At 30.5% G+C, this 17,576-nt stretch overlaps 1 protein-coding gene across 4 annotated transcripts; it reads left to right on the plus strand.

Annotated features, from left to right (window-relative positions):
- The first annotated feature begins 11,621 nt into the window (after nucleotides 1-11,621).
- On the plus strand, nucleotides 11,622-16,894 carry LOC108489332 (ATP-citrate synthase beta chain protein 2). Of its 4 annotated transcripts, none has more exons than XM_053019988.1 (16): nucleotides 11,622-11,922; nucleotides 12,176-12,400; nucleotides 12,555-12,657; nucleotides 13,326-13,391; nucleotides 13,478-13,601; nucleotides 13,758-13,892; nucleotides 14,103-14,163; nucleotides 14,267-14,343; nucleotides 14,548-14,703; nucleotides 14,813-14,941; nucleotides 15,019-15,151; nucleotides 15,247-15,374; nucleotides 15,595-15,777; nucleotides 15,868-15,938; nucleotides 16,075-16,359; nucleotides 16,499-16,894. In XM_053019988.1, the coding sequence occupies exons 2-16, from the start codon at nucleotides 12,301-12,303 to the stop codon at nucleotides 16,572-16,574; spliced, it is 1,827 nt and encodes a 608-aa protein (XP_052875948.1). In that variant the 5' UTR covers nucleotides 11,622-11,922; nucleotides 12,176-12,300; the 3' UTR covers nucleotides 16,575-16,894. The 4 variants fall into 4 exon arrangements, with proteins under 4 accessions (XP_052875948.1, XP_017649283.1, XP_017649284.1 ...); XM_017793794.2 differs by having other exon boundaries at nucleotides 11,623-11,922; nucleotides 12,192-12,400; XM_017793795.2 differs by having other exon boundaries at nucleotides 11,623-11,922; nucleotides 12,203-12,400.
- Nucleotides 16,895-17,576: the final 682 nt, after the last annotated feature.

The raw sequence follows: 17,576 nt of genomic DNA on the forward strand, positions 1-17,576 counted from the left end.
CACACCTGTTCGCTACGATATGCTGACGAGATCCACACACGAACCGCCTAAATTGGATTACTAACACGTTAATCTAACTATTCAAATACAAACTACGTATTAACCCCTTACAATATTCGGCCAACCACACCTACAGATCATAGTAAGCTTATAAGAAATCAATAAGCAACTCATTAACAAATTTTTGTCAATGTTTACCACATAATCATAATTTCACTGCAAGCTGTCTTCCTGAGCAACAGTCACTAAATCATTTATAACTGGAGCTACGAAACTCCAAATCAAGTGCCGTTAATTTTCCTTGAAAATAGACTCATATATCTTATATCCATAAAATTTTCAGAATTTTTGGTTTGACCAATCAATACCAGATTTTTCTCAAAGTTTCGCATGTTTCACTGTTTGACTAATCTGACCACTCTTCATTACGAATCAAATTTCTCATTGTACAGAATTCAAAATATGTTCTCGTTTATTCCATTTGAAACTAGACTCATTAAGCTTTAATTACATAATTTATGCAGCTTCTAACTCATCTCCCACAATTTATGGTAATTTTCCAAAGTCACGTTACTGCTGTTATCCCAATCAGATTTATTACCAAATCACTCTTTCACACATAACTTGCATGCATGTTTTTTTTTTAAACATGTATATCACCAATCAATCATCACATATCTATGATTTTACTTAAGTATAATCTCCATTTCATCATTTTAAAGCACAACATATTAGCCGATTTTTCCCCTTAGCATCTAAGCACATGCATGCTCATTTGTTTGGCTCAACTTCACATATCTTCCATTTTTCATCTAAAGAACATGAAACAACAACCATTTCCTTCATTTTAATTCATGACCAAATGCTCACAACACAACCAAAAACCAAAATATGCTTCAAGAGTTAAGGTAGAATCAAGAAGAACTCATGAACATCAAGATAGAAGCAAACTACCATGAACTTACCTTCAATTTTCTTCCCCAAGTGACCGAACATTCAAGAGCTTTCTCCTCTCCTTTCTCTTCTCTAACTTTAGGCTATGATGAGCAAAGATGGACAAAACTTTGTTCTTTTCACCCCTTTTTCTTTTAATAAAATTTCATATTTCATCCATTTAATTCTTTAATACAAAAGACATGAAATTCCAATCATGGAACATTTACCTAACCCATTATCATGGAACATTTACCTAACCCATTATCATGGAACATTTATCTAACCCATTATCAATTTGTATCAATTTGTACCATAAATTATGGATATCAAGTGCATATTTTGTCTACAACAACATGATGGCTGGCCACTTCATGTAAAATGGGAGGTTTGTCATGCAAATCCTCCTATTTTGCACTCCTATTTATTTGGCCACTTCAATTTAGCCTATAGCATTTTCAAACATTTTCACATAGGTCCTATTTCATAATTTCACTCACAAATGACAAAATTAAAGCATGAAATTTTGCCAACATTCACAGAATTCCCGAAAACTGGGGCGTTACAAGCAGTAACATCCTTTCCACACCAAACAAAGCCCACATCGAGATCTCTCCACCTCTACTTAATCCCACTCATAAAGTCACGCCTTCTCCTAACCTTTTCCATGCGTTTTCCATCAATTTTCATCTCCGTAAAAAAAACCATTCGGGGATTATACAACTTCAACATATGCCAAAGTAGTCGAATGGCCCATAGACTCCTCAAACCATAAATATTCTAACATATGGTTTTCATTGCGCCCGGTTGACTTACCTTTTGGCAGCTGCTGATCCTTGGTGAAGAAGAGTAAAAAATCGCTTTAGAGTTGCCATCACTAAGTCTTTAGATACTAGACTATAGAGGACCTTAACTTTGAGTTTTGCCCTTTTATTTCTTTTCTCACAAAAAGTTGAATTCTCAAACTCACCGGCCCCAACCAAATCGATTTTCCTTTTGCCATCAAGCTTTCCAACTTACTTTGGTCTACCATAACGCCTATTGTTGTTCTCGTCCAGCTACTCTTTTTGGGCTTTTGAGATTTACCCTCCATTGGGCTAACAAACCCACTTTGACTACCCCTTTTGTTACCAAATTAATCTGCTCATCATCTGTAATTAAGCCATCATGATCCATTTACTTCAAATCAACATCCTTAATTGGTGGGAGTCTAGAATCCCCATAATCCCTAAAAATGTGCACTGAATCAATAGTTTTTAATTCTGCCGAAAACTTTTCTGATTTACTTCTCCTCCGATTAATGATCCACCGTCAAAACCTAATTGGATGTACCATCCTCACTAAACTTTCCATACACCCCATTGAATACAACAACATCACCTATATAGGAGCACTGCTTCACTGATTTCTTAGTAGAAAAATTAGATTTCAAACTTTCTTTCTCCAACAAACTTGATTCGGCTTTAAGCGCCAATGAATAAGGGAGTTCATCTTCCAGCTTATCCCTTTCATCAGTTGGGATTCCATTACACTCCTTAACACCATGACTTATTCGTCCACACCCAAAGCAAATTTTTTTTGCAAATTCTCGTACTTAAAAGAAACGCAAAGTTTCTCTTGATTATCAGCCGAGATAAAAATCCTTCTTCATAACGGTTTCTGTACATCCAACTAAACTCTTAGCTGAAAAAATCCCCTTTGACTTTTGATTTGGTCACCCCTCCGAAAGTTGACAAAAATTGCCTACATTAAATCTTTTTTATCACATTTTGGTCGACATGGACCAATCTTGATCCAAAACGGAGAGAGAACAAGCCAGATCTTACTTTGTTCTATAGGATTTACCAATTGATCAAAAATAACAAGCTGCCTTCGAAATAGCCAAGGCCGACCCTTTAGGATCATCTCCAAGTCATCCTCGATTTCAAACGAAATCAAAAATAAATTTTGCCCTGCCACTTGTATCTCAAACTTCTTCCTCGTCTTCCAAATACTCTTAAGCTGTGCACGAAAACTATCTGGATTGTAGGATTTCTTCGTCCATACAGAGCATAATAACGTTGGACTTTCGCTCGGAACAACCAGCGAACTCTTTACAGTCAACTGAACAAGTTCTTCCAGAAAAGAGATCTCATCCCTCCCCATTCTCCAAAAAAAGTCAACACCCCGCTCCTACCCAACCAAAGTAATCACTGTTTCTCTGGGACACTAAGAGAGAGCACTCTCAACTTTTAAAATTTCTAAAAATTTAGATTCTCTCTCTATAATTTAATTGATAAAAAATAGAGAAATTATTTTATAGACTCTTCCCACCTGTTATGTTCTTAGTTTCTTTTTGTTTTGATTAATTTCTTTTTATTTCACTTTTAATTTAATTTCTTAGGGAGCGTCGAAAAATTTTATCCAAATACTTTTAACATGAAAAAGAAAAAAAAAAAACATAACTGACAAGAAGTTGTGGTTGACGGTGATATTATCTTTACAATCATAATTTTTAAGTCTAACGTTTTCAAATAGTTGAATGACGCGAGCGAGTAATTCAATGCAATTCGAAAGAGGCAAACGAATGGTATCCAAGAGGAAAACAATATCATCTCAAGTGTAATTACAGAATCTCCAAATGTAGTTAGTGGATGGAAGGAACAAGTATTAGGAAATTATTTTCAGAAACCGACTTTCAAGTGATAGTTCCATCAAACAATATGGATCCATCTTACCTTAATTAATGTATACTTGCTTTCGATCCAAGAAGGGTTTCATAGTATTAATGAAATGCAATTGCTGATATTTGTAAATAAATAATTTATTAACATGAGTGATAAACTTTTATCAATTTCTTATTTGATGTTCAAAATTGAAAAATAATAATGTATGATAGTTAAAATCAAATGAACAGTGTCCATAATATAAGTGAAGAATTGGCATTAATTATCGTGCATGAAATTCGATTTTAGCTTTGATGATGCTGGTATTAGAATAAAGAAAAGCCCGCATCTCTTTTATGACCAAGGAATTATCTTAAGTTTTTAAAGTGATCCTACATGGTTAAAATAAAAGAAAGTAGGAAAAGGGCGAAGAGAGTTTTAGTTTGATGCCGTTTTCGGTATCCTCACCAAATTCTTCACAGCTTTGTTTGAATAAGCAGACAAATCAAATTATAGAATACGCAACTCCTGAAGTTCCACGTTGTTATAGTCAGCTGTGAGGGCTGTAAAATAGATTTATTTAAAATCTTCAATTACTTGTTTTATTTTTTTTATCATGAAAAAATTGAGAAAGGGAATATATGTTTGCATGCAATTTGTAAATATAAATTAGTGATAACATTCTTTAAAGTATTACAAGTATAATTAAAATTCATGTATGAGTAACTATTAAGTAGAATCAAATCATTATAACATAATCAAATTAAAAACTAGTATAATTCAAATTAAAGTCAATAAATTGGCCTAAACTCACATATGATAGCTGCATATGATGGATTTCAAGACCTATGTATATAATTACGAATGATGAGTCTCAAACTTGGGTAATTAAGACCCAGGGCCTCCGCTTTTGCCAATTAAACCAAAGCCTCATTGGCAAATTAGTGCTAACATTGATAACAATGTTAATAGTATGCAAAAATTGAATTAAAAGATTTCATGTATAGAGTTAATTTTTTGATAAAAAATGTATAGAGTTACTTGCACTAAACATCTTTAAACTATGACTTTCATTTTAAATTAGTCCTTAAACTTTAAAATATTCAATTACATCCCTAAACAATAGATGTTATATCATTAAGGTTCTTTCGTTACTAAAATCATTAATCTAACAACTAAATTAGATGTCATATCTCAAGTGCTATAAGTTAGAATATTTTAAAAATATTAGTTTTGAGGTTTTCTAAGTTGTTTTAGAAGTTTTATCCTTCACACTCACTTTACTTTACTTTTAACTTTTATTTTTAACCACAACGAATCTAAAGATATAATTAAAATATTTTAAAGTTTAGGAACCTATTCATAATTTGATATTTTTATTTTTTCTTAACATATTTAACATATTTATCAAGTTGGATTGCCATTTTTATTATTAAAGCTAGTCATAATGATTTATTTGACCCTCTAGCTTTATAAAAAATCATTTTATCCTTTCATTTAAATAATCACTGTTTTTAGCCCTTAAATTTACGTCATTTGTCAAATCACCCTAAAATAAATGAAAAGTACTTTGTTGACATGGAATACATATGGATGAGCATGTCAACAATTAATTAATTTTAAATTTTAAAAATATAAATAATGAAAATTATTTAAAAAGTATAAAAATTATAAAAATAATATTTTTATTTTTAAAATTTATTAACAAACGTTAATTTTTCCACCTATTTTTGAGTGATTTAACAAATAATAGAAATTAAATGAATAAAAGAGATAAAAATTAAATGGAAGACTAAACTAACTTATTTTATAAAGCTTGAGGACTAAAAAATCATTATGGCTTAAATCTAAAGAAACCAAACAAAAGATAACTTATTTAAAAAACAAATAAATGTATTAGTTTTATTACAGTTTGGTAGGCTAGGCTTTTTGAATTGTGACATTAGCTAACTTAATCCAATATGTGCAAAGTTTGGACTGACCAACCATTTCTGTTGACTTGGATTTGTTATTTATATTTAGATAATAAATTGGGGAATATTTTTCCAGTTTTTCCTTCGCATAAATCTTTATTTTTAAAATAACCTACTTTGATTTTTATTTATCAAAATAGAGTGTTTATTGACATGTCAGTAATTAAAAACTTTGCAACTTCTTTTTTTTCTTTACACTGAGGAAAATTAATTAAAAATCAAAAATAACTTTTAAATTTTTTGATTTTAATCACGATAGTACATCATAATAATTTGATTATGATTATAGTTAAAAGTGGAGTTATCTCGAAAGTGGTTAAAAAATGGACTTGTAATGGTAATTTTACTTGAACGGTTAAAAAAAAATGATTATCACTCTGCAAATCGACCAATCAGAAGCATTACGGTCAGGCCCAATGTCTCGATGTAAGTTAGTTACGGAGCTCCAGCCGGTTGTTACACCAAAAGCTATTTGTATATAAACAACATTAATTTTGTCAAACAGATAACCAATGCTGCTATTTTTTTTTTATTTCTTTAAAATGTATGTTAATCGGTCGCTTTAAGTCCAAATAAGAAAAAAGAATGTACAAATAAAAGCAAGTCAGTACCATCGTCACATCCCAATGCACCACGTGCACCAAATGATGCATTTCTGTTTCCATTTCAATTATTGCATATTGTTATTAAAATAAATAAATTTCTATTATGTCCAAATAAGTCTCTGTCTAAGCTTGAAATAAAATTGTATTTCAATCCATAATTAAATAATATGTTCAAATATGAGCAGAATATTAAAAAAAATGATTAAAGTGTGGAATAATTCATTTTTTTAAAAAATTTAGCCGTCATTTTTTTGTCAAGCCAGCGTCAACATTTACTCACTGACTTGTCTTGTTTAGAAAACAATAAAAATAAAACAACCCAAAAATGGACGGCATTCTTTTAAAAGCCTATTGTTACCATTTTATTATATTTTTTGAATTTATTTAATAATTATTAGTTTTATTTATTTTTAATTTAATTTAATTATCTTTACGTAAATGTAAAATAATTTCTTATCTATCCTTCCTCGTGATACTCGTCGGTTTTTTTTTCAATTTCAAATATAACGGTAAAATTTATGTTTTGGCCTCTCTATTAAACTCAAATTTAAGATTTAATTTTATATTTTTATTTTTATTTTTTTCATTTTAATTATAATGGTAAAATTTTAGTTTTGATCCCTTTTTAAACTCGAATTTAAAATTTAATCTTTATATTTCTATGACCACTTTTGTTTGATTTTTCAATTGTAAAATTCAGTTTGGTCCCTATATTAAACTCAAATTTAAGATGTAATTTTTTTTTATTTGACATAATTTGGTTCTCTACTTTTACAATGATATTAGGTAGTCCAAATAATTAACATATTTAGTTATTCTAGTTAAAATTTTCAATCTTTTTAAAAAAAATACTATTCAATTAGAAAATTTATCGGCATGATGAATTGGAATAGGTGTTATTAAAAAAATTACATCAAGTACTAAAATATTAAGTGTGTTAATTATTTGAACTACTTAATAACACGACTCATTTTTTTATAATCATTGTAAGATAATGATAAAATTGTAGTTTCAATCTCTTTGTTATACTCACATTTGAGATTTAATCTTTATATTTTAATATGACATAATTTGATTATCTACTTTTATAATGAAGTTCGTCAGCCCAAATAATTTATATTCTTAGCTATACCGATTAAAATGATTATGTGAATTTCTCTCAAAAACACCTTTCTAACATTATATATATATATATATATATATATATATATATATATATATATATATATGTATGAAGTTGAGGAAACTGGTATTTTAAGAAAATAATTGACCTCAACATTTTGATCAAAATAATTAAGGGATCAACTATTTCAACTAATTAATGATATTATGTAGAGGAACCAAATTATATAAAATTAAAGAATAGATACTAAATTATAAATTTAAAATTGTAGAGGTCATAACCATAATTTGATCTAAAACAGTCTATACCAAACACAATTATTTTTTATTTAATAAAAGGTAATTATTTGTTACACAAGTAGTGAAAATTTTAAATTTTATAAGTGGGATTGATATTTTGACACATACCCATTGATATTTAAAAAGATTTTTTAATTTAATTTAATTAGTATAAGTGTTATATTTATTGGAAGTGAATAAGAGATAGCAAACTAATCTTTACTGAAAATAATAATAATAGTTGATTGAGTCTTGCTCGATTGGCATCGATATTGTTGCCAATATAGGAGGATGTGAGTTTGAGTGCACTAAAGTGCATTATCTTTTTTTTTTAAAGGTTAGAGAGAGACTATAGGTAATTTTAGACACTGTATAAAAAAGAGTAGATATAATAATACCCCCTTAGAGATTAATGTTAATATATACATGTATATGCCTTACAAGTAATAAAAAGGAATGCTTGAAAGAAGTTATTCAAAATTTATTATTGATATTAATTACTTTTGTTCACGTCATTTATCATCTATAAAATTTTGGTTAAAATTTGCCATATGTCCTCTATTTTCACAAATTTGGAATTTAATTTTGTATTTTTATTTCTAAAATTTAGTTATTTTACTTTTAAATTACAAAATTCAGGTACGATTTTTAACACTATTAAATTGTTATTGTTGAATTTATTGATGTGAAATTTTGAAAAAAAACTCACTTTATAGTAATATAACTAAAAGAAATGACTTTATAATAAATTTGAATTTAACAAAATAATTCTAATAGTATTAAGATTTTGACTTAAATTTTGAAATTTAGAAAGTGAAAAGATTAAATTCTTAAAAATAAAATTATAGGGGTTAAATTTGAAATTTACCTAACGTATTTTAACTTAAAAATTTAAGAAAAATTATAAAGAGATTTGGAATTATACTAGTAATTATGATTTCAGTTATAGGTAATAAATAATTACAAAATATTTATAATAATTGTGAAATTTGAAGTGATGGCAGTCATAAAAGTTTTCAAGTCAACAAAGTGAAACCATAATAAACTTTGTTAGCGTAACATGCATCTGTTGAATTCCGGTATTCATCCTATAATTTGGCAGAACAACTTTGACAGAAATTAGTAGAAAATTATCTAATATGACGTGATGTTTTTTTTATATATTTTAATTCTTTGACTAAGGGAATTATATGTTGGGAATAAAATAAAAGATGGGTGGATTAAGAACCCCGACATAATTTAAATAATTTCATATTTTGGAGGCCAAAAAATTAATTATAGCATAATCCATAATAAGTTATTAAAAATAATAGGAATATATATGCTCATGTAGTTGAGAATTGTGTCGGAAATGAGATAAAATTATAAAAATTGGGGTTGAAGTTAAATAATTTATGTTAAAAAAAGCGCTTAAATTAAACTATTAATTTTTGGGAGAAATTAAAAATGCAGTGAAATGGCTTAAATTAAATTATGAATAAAAGACCAAAAGAGCAATTTTTATTTAATTCATGGGGCAAGGCCTTTGTCCTAACTTTTCCCCTGAATACACGAATGCATATTATTATGAATATATAATATCTTAAATAAAATAACATCAAAATAATGTAAGTAATTCATAAGAATTATCAAATCTAAATTTAATATAATTTTACTTTTGTTTACAAAACATAAAAATAAAAATATCAATCAAACATTTAATTAAGTTTTAATATCTTTTCCTTTCATTTATCTTGATTAACTAAAAAAAAGAAGAAGCACATTTCTCTTTTCCCTATGCCAAATTCTTCATTATCAGACAAACTTACTGTCATTTATTTTGATTTTCTTTTCACAGTTCATAATATATTTTTCCTCTTCTTTTCGGTGTTATATGTAGAATTTTATTCAAAGAATAAGGTTTTAGCAGCCTTAAAAGGACGACAAAATCAGCTATATATATATATTATATCCCATCAGGTTGCATTTTTTCTTCAACTTCAAAAATATTATTGAAAACTACAGCTTTATATATATATTATATATATAATATCCCATCGACAGCCGCCACCTATGAATATTCTATTAATTAACTATTTGTATGCTCACTTAATCTTTAATTAAGTTATGTTCGGTTAAAATATGTTCAAGTCCCTAAACTTTTGGTACATTTAAAATCTAGCACATTTCCTTTTATTTCCAATAATTTAGTATTTTTACTTCTCTAAAATTATTCTAATGAATTCACTGGTATAACATCTCCAAAAAAGAAAAAAAAAGACACTTACTTGATAACTATGTAAAAAAATGTAATAAACCTAAATTTAATACAAGAATTTGAATGTGGTTAGTGATTGGACTTTTATTTTAAACTCGGATTGCAAAGAGCCTAAATTCCTATAATTAAAAGTAAAATGACTAAATTTTAAATATATAAAAATACAAAAACTTAATCATATTTTTAACTTTTTATATTTCTTAAACTGGTTTTTGTCCCGTGAGATGCATGCGTTGATTATGTATATAAATTAAAATGCATTTAATCATTTTATAATTTTTAAATAAAATTTTAAAAATTCAATACACAATTTTTTATTAAAACTTTTATTGAACTTTTAAAGTATTAATTGAAAAACTTGAAACATATTTTAATTTTTTTTATATTTTTAAACTAATTTTTATCTCGTGAGATGCAATGTATATAAGTTAAAATACATTTAATCATTTTAAAGTTTTCTAAAGTCGTAAAAATTGAATACAAACATTTTCAATTTTTATTAAAACTTTTATTGAACTAACATATTTTTAATTTTTTTAATATTTCTTAAATGTTATTTGACCATTTAGAATCTAAATGCCACCTTTTTGAATTGTGGCATATAATATATAACCATGCATAACATAATAATAAAAAGAAGAGAATGACAAATGCCTTAGACTAAGTTTCATGTGGATACAGTCAACCTCTGACTGCAATGAAATTCAGCTTTAGTCCGATGTTCACTTCAAATTTTCTAATTCAGCACTTACCTATTCAAAATCAAAATGATTTTAAGCTTTTAATTCTACTCATGGCACTTTAAATAAGTTGAATAATGAAATTAGAAAATATGGAATATTACTATAAAATTTGCTTTTAATATATAAAAATAAAAGCATAAATCTCTGACAAGAATATATAATATAACTATTTTAAATTTATTAGTGACCCGACGTTAAATAAATTCATAACTTTTAAAAGTAACTATAAACATTTTTAAAGTATTTATACTAAACATGAATTGTCAGATAAATTGAAATATATCCATAAGACTTAAATAAAATAAATATAGAATGAAAATTTTATATAGTTAAACATAGAATTTATGTCTAAAGGTGACAACGGACTTAAAATGAAAAATATATATTTGTTATTTACTTATTTTCGTTATCATTTAACGATATAGTTTACAATTTTATTTTCGGCTAATCAAATTAAAAAAATAAAGTGACCAAAATTCCTAAAATTTTAATTATTGTTTACAATTTATAATTAAAATATATATATGGCAAGGTGGTAAATAAAGTGAGCAGGAGGGCTATTTATCGCATTCCATTTGAAAATTTATTGTCAGTAGTATTTTTAACTAAATATTCAAGTCAAGCCAACCTCTACCGTGGCTTTCACCTAACCCCGACCATACCTCACATTTCTTGTAGATGTGAACCAAATTTGTTTCATAAATGGTACTCCAAAGGAAAAAAAACGATTATTTTAACAAATTTAATCTTTTAAAGATACAATTAAATTTTATCTAATTCCAAATTTTATTAAAAATTATAATCTACATTAATTTTATCAAAATTTGATCATCATATTTTATGAAAACTTAAAATTGATCAAATTAAGAAATATTATTAACATTATCTTTAATCGATTACTTGAAACTAACATTTAATTTTTGTAAAGTATTAATATCAAATTCTAATAAATTAAAATAGAAAGATTAATTTATCAGTTTTTATAAAATAGAGACGTGAAATTAGCATTAGATATATTTTTTTTTCTCAAAAAGGAAAAAGAGAGAAAAATTATTACTTAGGAAATAACCAAAAAAAAAAAAAGAAAGAAAGAAGAAGAAGAAGAAAAATGAAGATTATTCAGTGGGCTAACTACCAAAGGCCACGTGACCATCTCTCTCCTGTTACTCCCTGCGGTGTGGTGAGCTACTCCCAATTCCCTCCATTCCATTTTCCCTCTCTTTCTATATAAATCCGCACCTACCCTTTTCATTCCTCATTTCCAGCTTTTCTTTTCTATCCATTTCTCGTCTCGTCTTTTCTTTTCCTTTCGTAAGGCGAGCGAGCCACTGTAATCTTTTCCTTTCGTTACAACTTTCTCTTCAGGTAAACATTCCATTTCCTCCCTAAACCTTTTTTTTTTCTCTCAGATCTGTTTCTTTTTTCTTAATTCCAATTTCTGTCGCTTTTTGATTTCCGATGCTTTCGAGGAAATTTTAAGATACTTTGATTTGTAATTTTTTGCTGATGAATCAACTATATGAAGCTCGAGAGCTAGAGATCTCGCATTTCATTTTTATCATACTGCTTTTTTAACTGCATTCCGGTGATTTGATTTGCTCGTCTTCTTTGTATCGAGATCTGATTCGGTTTAGGTTCGAGTTAGGTGTAGCGTTGGATCCGGCTCTTTCAATTGCTTCATCAACAGCTTCAGTTAACTAGTTAGCGACGTGTTTGTTGAACAGGTCTCTTTGAGTCGAAGCCATGGCCACCGGACAGTTGTTTTCTCGAACAACTCAAGCCTTATTCTATAACTACAAACAACTTCCTATTCAACGCATGCTTGATTTCGATTTCCTTTGCGGTACGGGTCCCTTGCTGATTTCATCTTATATTTAGCTGATCGGCACTCGTATTACGGAATTGTTCGAATTATGTTGTTTTTATCTTTAATTCTTGATCGTTATTATCTTTTATTATTAATTTTCCCTTCTTTTTAAAAAAAAAAAAATTTGTAGGGAGGGATACACCGTCCGTCGCTGGTATCATTAATCCTGGTGCCGAGGGATTTCAGAAACTCTTCTTTGGTCAAGAGGAAATAGCGATCCCAGTGCATTCAACGTAAGATGCTCTTATCTCCTGTTTCTATTTTTAGATAAACTTTTTTTCCCTGTAGTTATTAATCCGTATATTGAAAGTGTTATAGGGTAAATGAACTTTCTACCATGTTACCTTAAAATCCTATAAACCAGCCTGCAAAGTTTAAATCTCTACTACTAGGCTTATGCGATCACCATGTGTAACATTCGATTATGAATAAGGAATCCTTCAATGATTCATTTATTTAACATAATTTAGTTAGAGGAACACATGACCAGCATATTATCTGCTTTCGAAACTTTGAAATTCTACTATTATGGGATGATGATCCATTACTCGGTATATATTTGCTTTTTTCGGAAAATTCTATCCATTTACTATTGAGAGATCAGAAAATAATTGGTCTATGATGCTATAACTTTGTTTAGTTTTGATCAAAGGGAATTGACATTGGCTTTTGTGTTAGTTGTATCTCCTACATGGCAATCATTTTTGCATTTAACAAGTAGTTCTTGCTAATAAATAATCTAATTGTGTCTTGAGAGAGGACGTTCAATTAATACTATAGTGTGATTTTACATCCTTTACAGATTAGGATAATCCTGTAAGGCTTACTTTGCTGTTTGATTGATGAATTTGTATTCTCCTAGCTTTATTTTCTCTAACCTCGTAATTGATAAATTTTGCAGCATTGAGGCAGCATGCGCTGCACATCCAACTGCCGATGTTTTTATTAACTTTGCATCATATCGAAGGTTAGCCTTTGTTGCATTCATGCTATTTTTGTGAGCTAGAATCCTTATATGCATAACTTAAATCATTTTGTTTTATTTTCTTACAGTGCTGCTGCTTCGTCCATGTCTGCTCTGAAACAACCTACCATTCGAGTTGTTGCTATAATTGCTGAAGGTGTTCCTGAATCAGACACCAAACAGCTGATTGCATATGCACGTTCCAACAACAAGGTAAGCAAGATGATTAGAACAGAACTAGGCAATGGAAATGGTTAACCAATATAAAATGCATCTCCTTGTGATCTTGCAGTTGCAAAGATCTGATTTAACAAATTTTACTAGCATTCTTTGATTCTGTATTTCATTTCATTACTTATGCTATTACAGGTTGTTATTGGCCCAGCTACTGTTGGAGGAATTCAAGCTGGAGCTTTTAAGATAGGTGACACTGCTGGAACAATTGACAATATTGTTCATTGCAAGCTGTACAGGCCTGGATCTGTTGGCTTTGTCTCCAAATCTGTATGTTATCTTTCATAGTTTTTTCTTATGCATGTGCACATGTGTCTGAGTAACTATGCCTCTTTCTCTTCTGCTTAAGCAATTACACCTCGATACATTGTGCACCAATTTCCTATCACTAATTTGGCATTTGGTATCATGGCTTTGGCCAGAATGTGACCCATACATATGGCATTAGTTTTAACTTATATCTTTTTAATAATATTGCAGGGTGGCATGTCGAATGAAATGTACAACACTATTGCCCGTGTTACAGATGGAATCTATGAAGGTAACTATAAGCTACCCTTAACATGTACAAATATATTCATATTTGCCAAATTGAATTTCATATGAAACATTAATTTTTGGGTACATATTGAAAAATAATGTAGGCATAGCTATTGGAGGAGATGTCTTCCCGGGATCCACCTTATCCGACCATATTTTGAGATTTAACAACATTCCACAGGTATATTATAGTTTTCATTCGAATCATTGTGATTTCCTGCCTACCATTTGTTTCTACAAGCAAAGCACTCATGGTTAGGGTAGCACAAAACTAGCCCTCCTAACTCCCATTGGATTGATTTTTGCATTTTAAAATTCATAATTCTCATAGAATCATCTTCTACATTGCAAAAGAAGTTCCTGACCCTTTTTTCCCCATCAACAGGTCAAGATGGTGGTTGTCCTTGGAGAACTTGGTGGAAGAGATGAGTATTCCTTAGTTGAAGCCCTGAAACAGGGAAAAGTGAACAAGCCAGTGGTTGCTTGGGTCAGTGGAACTTGTGCACGCCTCTTCAAATCAGAAGTACAGTTTGGTCATGCTGTAAGTTATCACCTTAATTTTCCTGGAATTCATCTTTCCTCCCTTTGTGTTCAAGCTTTGGGGTTCCTGCAATGAATGAGACATTACCTTTACCTTATAATTAATTCAGGGAGCTAAGAGTGGTGGTGAGATGGAGTCTGCACAGGGAAAGAATCAAGCGCTAAGGGAAGCTGGAGCTGTTGTTCCCACTTCATATGAAGCTCTGGAAGCTACAATCAAGGAAACATTTGAGAAACTGGTGAGTTTCTGTTTTGGCCAAATGTTGGACAGTTTTAAGCTTTTAGCCATATTTACAAATTTGATTGGTGTGTTTAGGTTGAAGAAGGGAAGATTACACCGGTCAAGGAAGTTAAGCCTCCACAAATCCCAGAAGATCTTAACAGTGCTATTAAGAGCGGGAAAGTTCGTGCTCCAACACATATTATTTCGACCATCTCTGATGACAGAGGTATCTTAACTAATATATATTTGACAATTAAATTAGATGTTTGATGAAATGGAGACTAAGGCGTGTTAAATTCTTTCTTTGAACCAAATTTGCAGGGGAGGAACCATGCTATGCTGGTGTGCCCATGTCTTCCATTGTTGAGCAAGGTCTTGGTGTTGGTGATGTCATTTCTCTCTTGTGGTTCAAACGTAGCCTTCCACGATACTGTACTAAATTTATCGAGGTAGGCTGCTGAAATTTGTGATAATCTTTTATGAGTTATGAGCCCTTGCTTCCTAGTGACCCATATCTACCATCACCTTTCACAAGTGTTACCCTTCTTATGATAGGATCCTTTTTGAAGTTAAAATTGGCCTAATCCTTTTCTTTTTATTTTATTATTGTCTTCATCTCTAGAAAGCATCATTCCTTTTTGTTTTGACTAATATGTTTGATCTGGCCAGATATGCATCATGCTCTGTGCTGATCACGGTCCCTGTGTCTCTGGTGCGCACAACACTATAGTGACTGCAAGAGCTGGGAAGGACCTTGTGTCCAGTCTTGTGTCAGGTTTGCTTACAATTGGTCCTCGCTTTGGTGGTGCAATTGATGATGCTGCACGATACTTTAAAGATGCTTACGATAGGGTAAGTTTCAATATTGTTATTTGTAGCGACTTTGATGATTTTTTTTCTTAATACAGCCTAAGATGTTTCCTCTTTACTGTCCTTTTACAGGGTCTTACACCTTATGAATTTGTTGAAGGCATGAAAAAGAAGGGCATCCGTGTACCTGGAATTGGTCACAGGTACGAATGCTTTTTAATAGTCATGATAGTTTTAACCATGCAAAAGCTACTAAACATGGGATCTGCTTTTCTATTGTTTCATCCTAGATCATGTTACATGTCTAATGGTTACAAATGCTTTCTTTCCTGTGAAAAGGATCAAGAGAGGGGACAACAGAGATAAAAGAGTAGAGCTTCTCCAACTGTTTGCTCGCACAAATTTCCCATCTGTGAAGTACATGGAATATGCTGTTCAAGTTGAAACCTACACTCTCTCAAAGGCTAACAACCTTGTCCTCAACGTGGATGGTGCTATCGGGTCGCTTTTCTTGGATCTTCTTGCTGGTAGTGGAATGTTCACAAAGCAAGAGATTGATGAGATTGTTGAGATTGGCTACCTAAATGGGCTCTTTGTGCTAGCACGATCCATTGGTTTGATTGGGTAAGTTTAGACAAACTTTCCAATCTTAACATTTGGTATTTTGCTTGAAATTTCTGACCTTGCACTCAAAACCATTGGATTTGGATGTTGGCAAGAATGTTTTACTTTGTTGTTGACATTCAATTGTTTGATATTTCAGGCACACTTTCGATCAGAAGAGACTGAAGCAGCCACTATACCGTCATCCATGGGAAGATGTTCTTTACACTAAGTGAGAGAACATTACGAGCAGTAGGTGCAAATCTCCTCGAGCATTGTTGTTACTGGAGTCCTTTTGTCTGCATTTTTATGGGGTATGGTTGTTTGGTTCTTAGATTATTGTTTGTAAGGCAAGGCTAAATGGTGGATCACCATCATTTCTAAGTTGTATTCAAGGTCCACATAGGAGAAAAAAAATCTCAAAAATGCTGCGTGATTCGTTTTTAGTTTTTTTACCAGTTTCACGGATAAATAAGACATGTCTTGCACATTGTATTGTAATATTTTATGAGAAATTTCGAAATTAGGAATCATCTATTCTCGGATTATACAATAAGGTAGTTGAAGTTAAGCTTTCCCCCCTCTAAAGTTGGATCATTAGGTCCACAATATTATGTGGCTTAAATTTTCTGTTTGAAGAATAGGGCGCTCTACATAATATACACAATGTATCGACCAGAATTATCCTATTCCTTTTATTGATGTGCTTTCTCTGGAATCAGTTAAAACGATGTTAGGTGGCACTTGGCGGAGGCGTAGGTTTTGGTAATGATGTGTTTTCAAGGCAATTGATGCAGTTGGATTACGTTTGCAACGTGGTATTGTTCGTTTCAGCGATGACCATTGTTTTTGCTGCTTTGATATTTTTGGAATAGACATTACATAATGATAAAGTCACCTTGCTATATATAGCTACAACCAAATGCAGTCCAACAATCCGTCTACCAACAATAGTGCGGTTAGTGGAAACCTGTTTTGGGTCTGTTCAGCCTTCTAACAAAAATATTGTTCACACCTTATGGATTAGCCTTTTAAAGGAAAAAATGATCTCATATTGATGGTCTAAGGGTGGACTAGACTTGATATACCATGGGTTTCTTTCCTCTCTCGACAGGCTTATTCTCAAACGACACATGACGTGAAGAAAGGATTCACCTTTAAAAACAATATATCATTTTAAAATCACATAACTGTGAGAATAGTTTTCGCCTTCTAATTTTGGGAATGGTTCCCAAATC

The sequence above is a fragment of the Gossypium arboreum genome, chromosome 10, assembly GCF_025698485.1.
Source record: "Gossypium arboreum isolate Shixiya-1 chromosome 10, ASM2569848v2, whole genome shotgun sequence".
Classification (NCBI taxonomy): Eukaryota; Viridiplantae; Streptophyta; class Magnoliopsida; order Malvales; family Malvaceae; genus Gossypium; species Gossypium arboreum.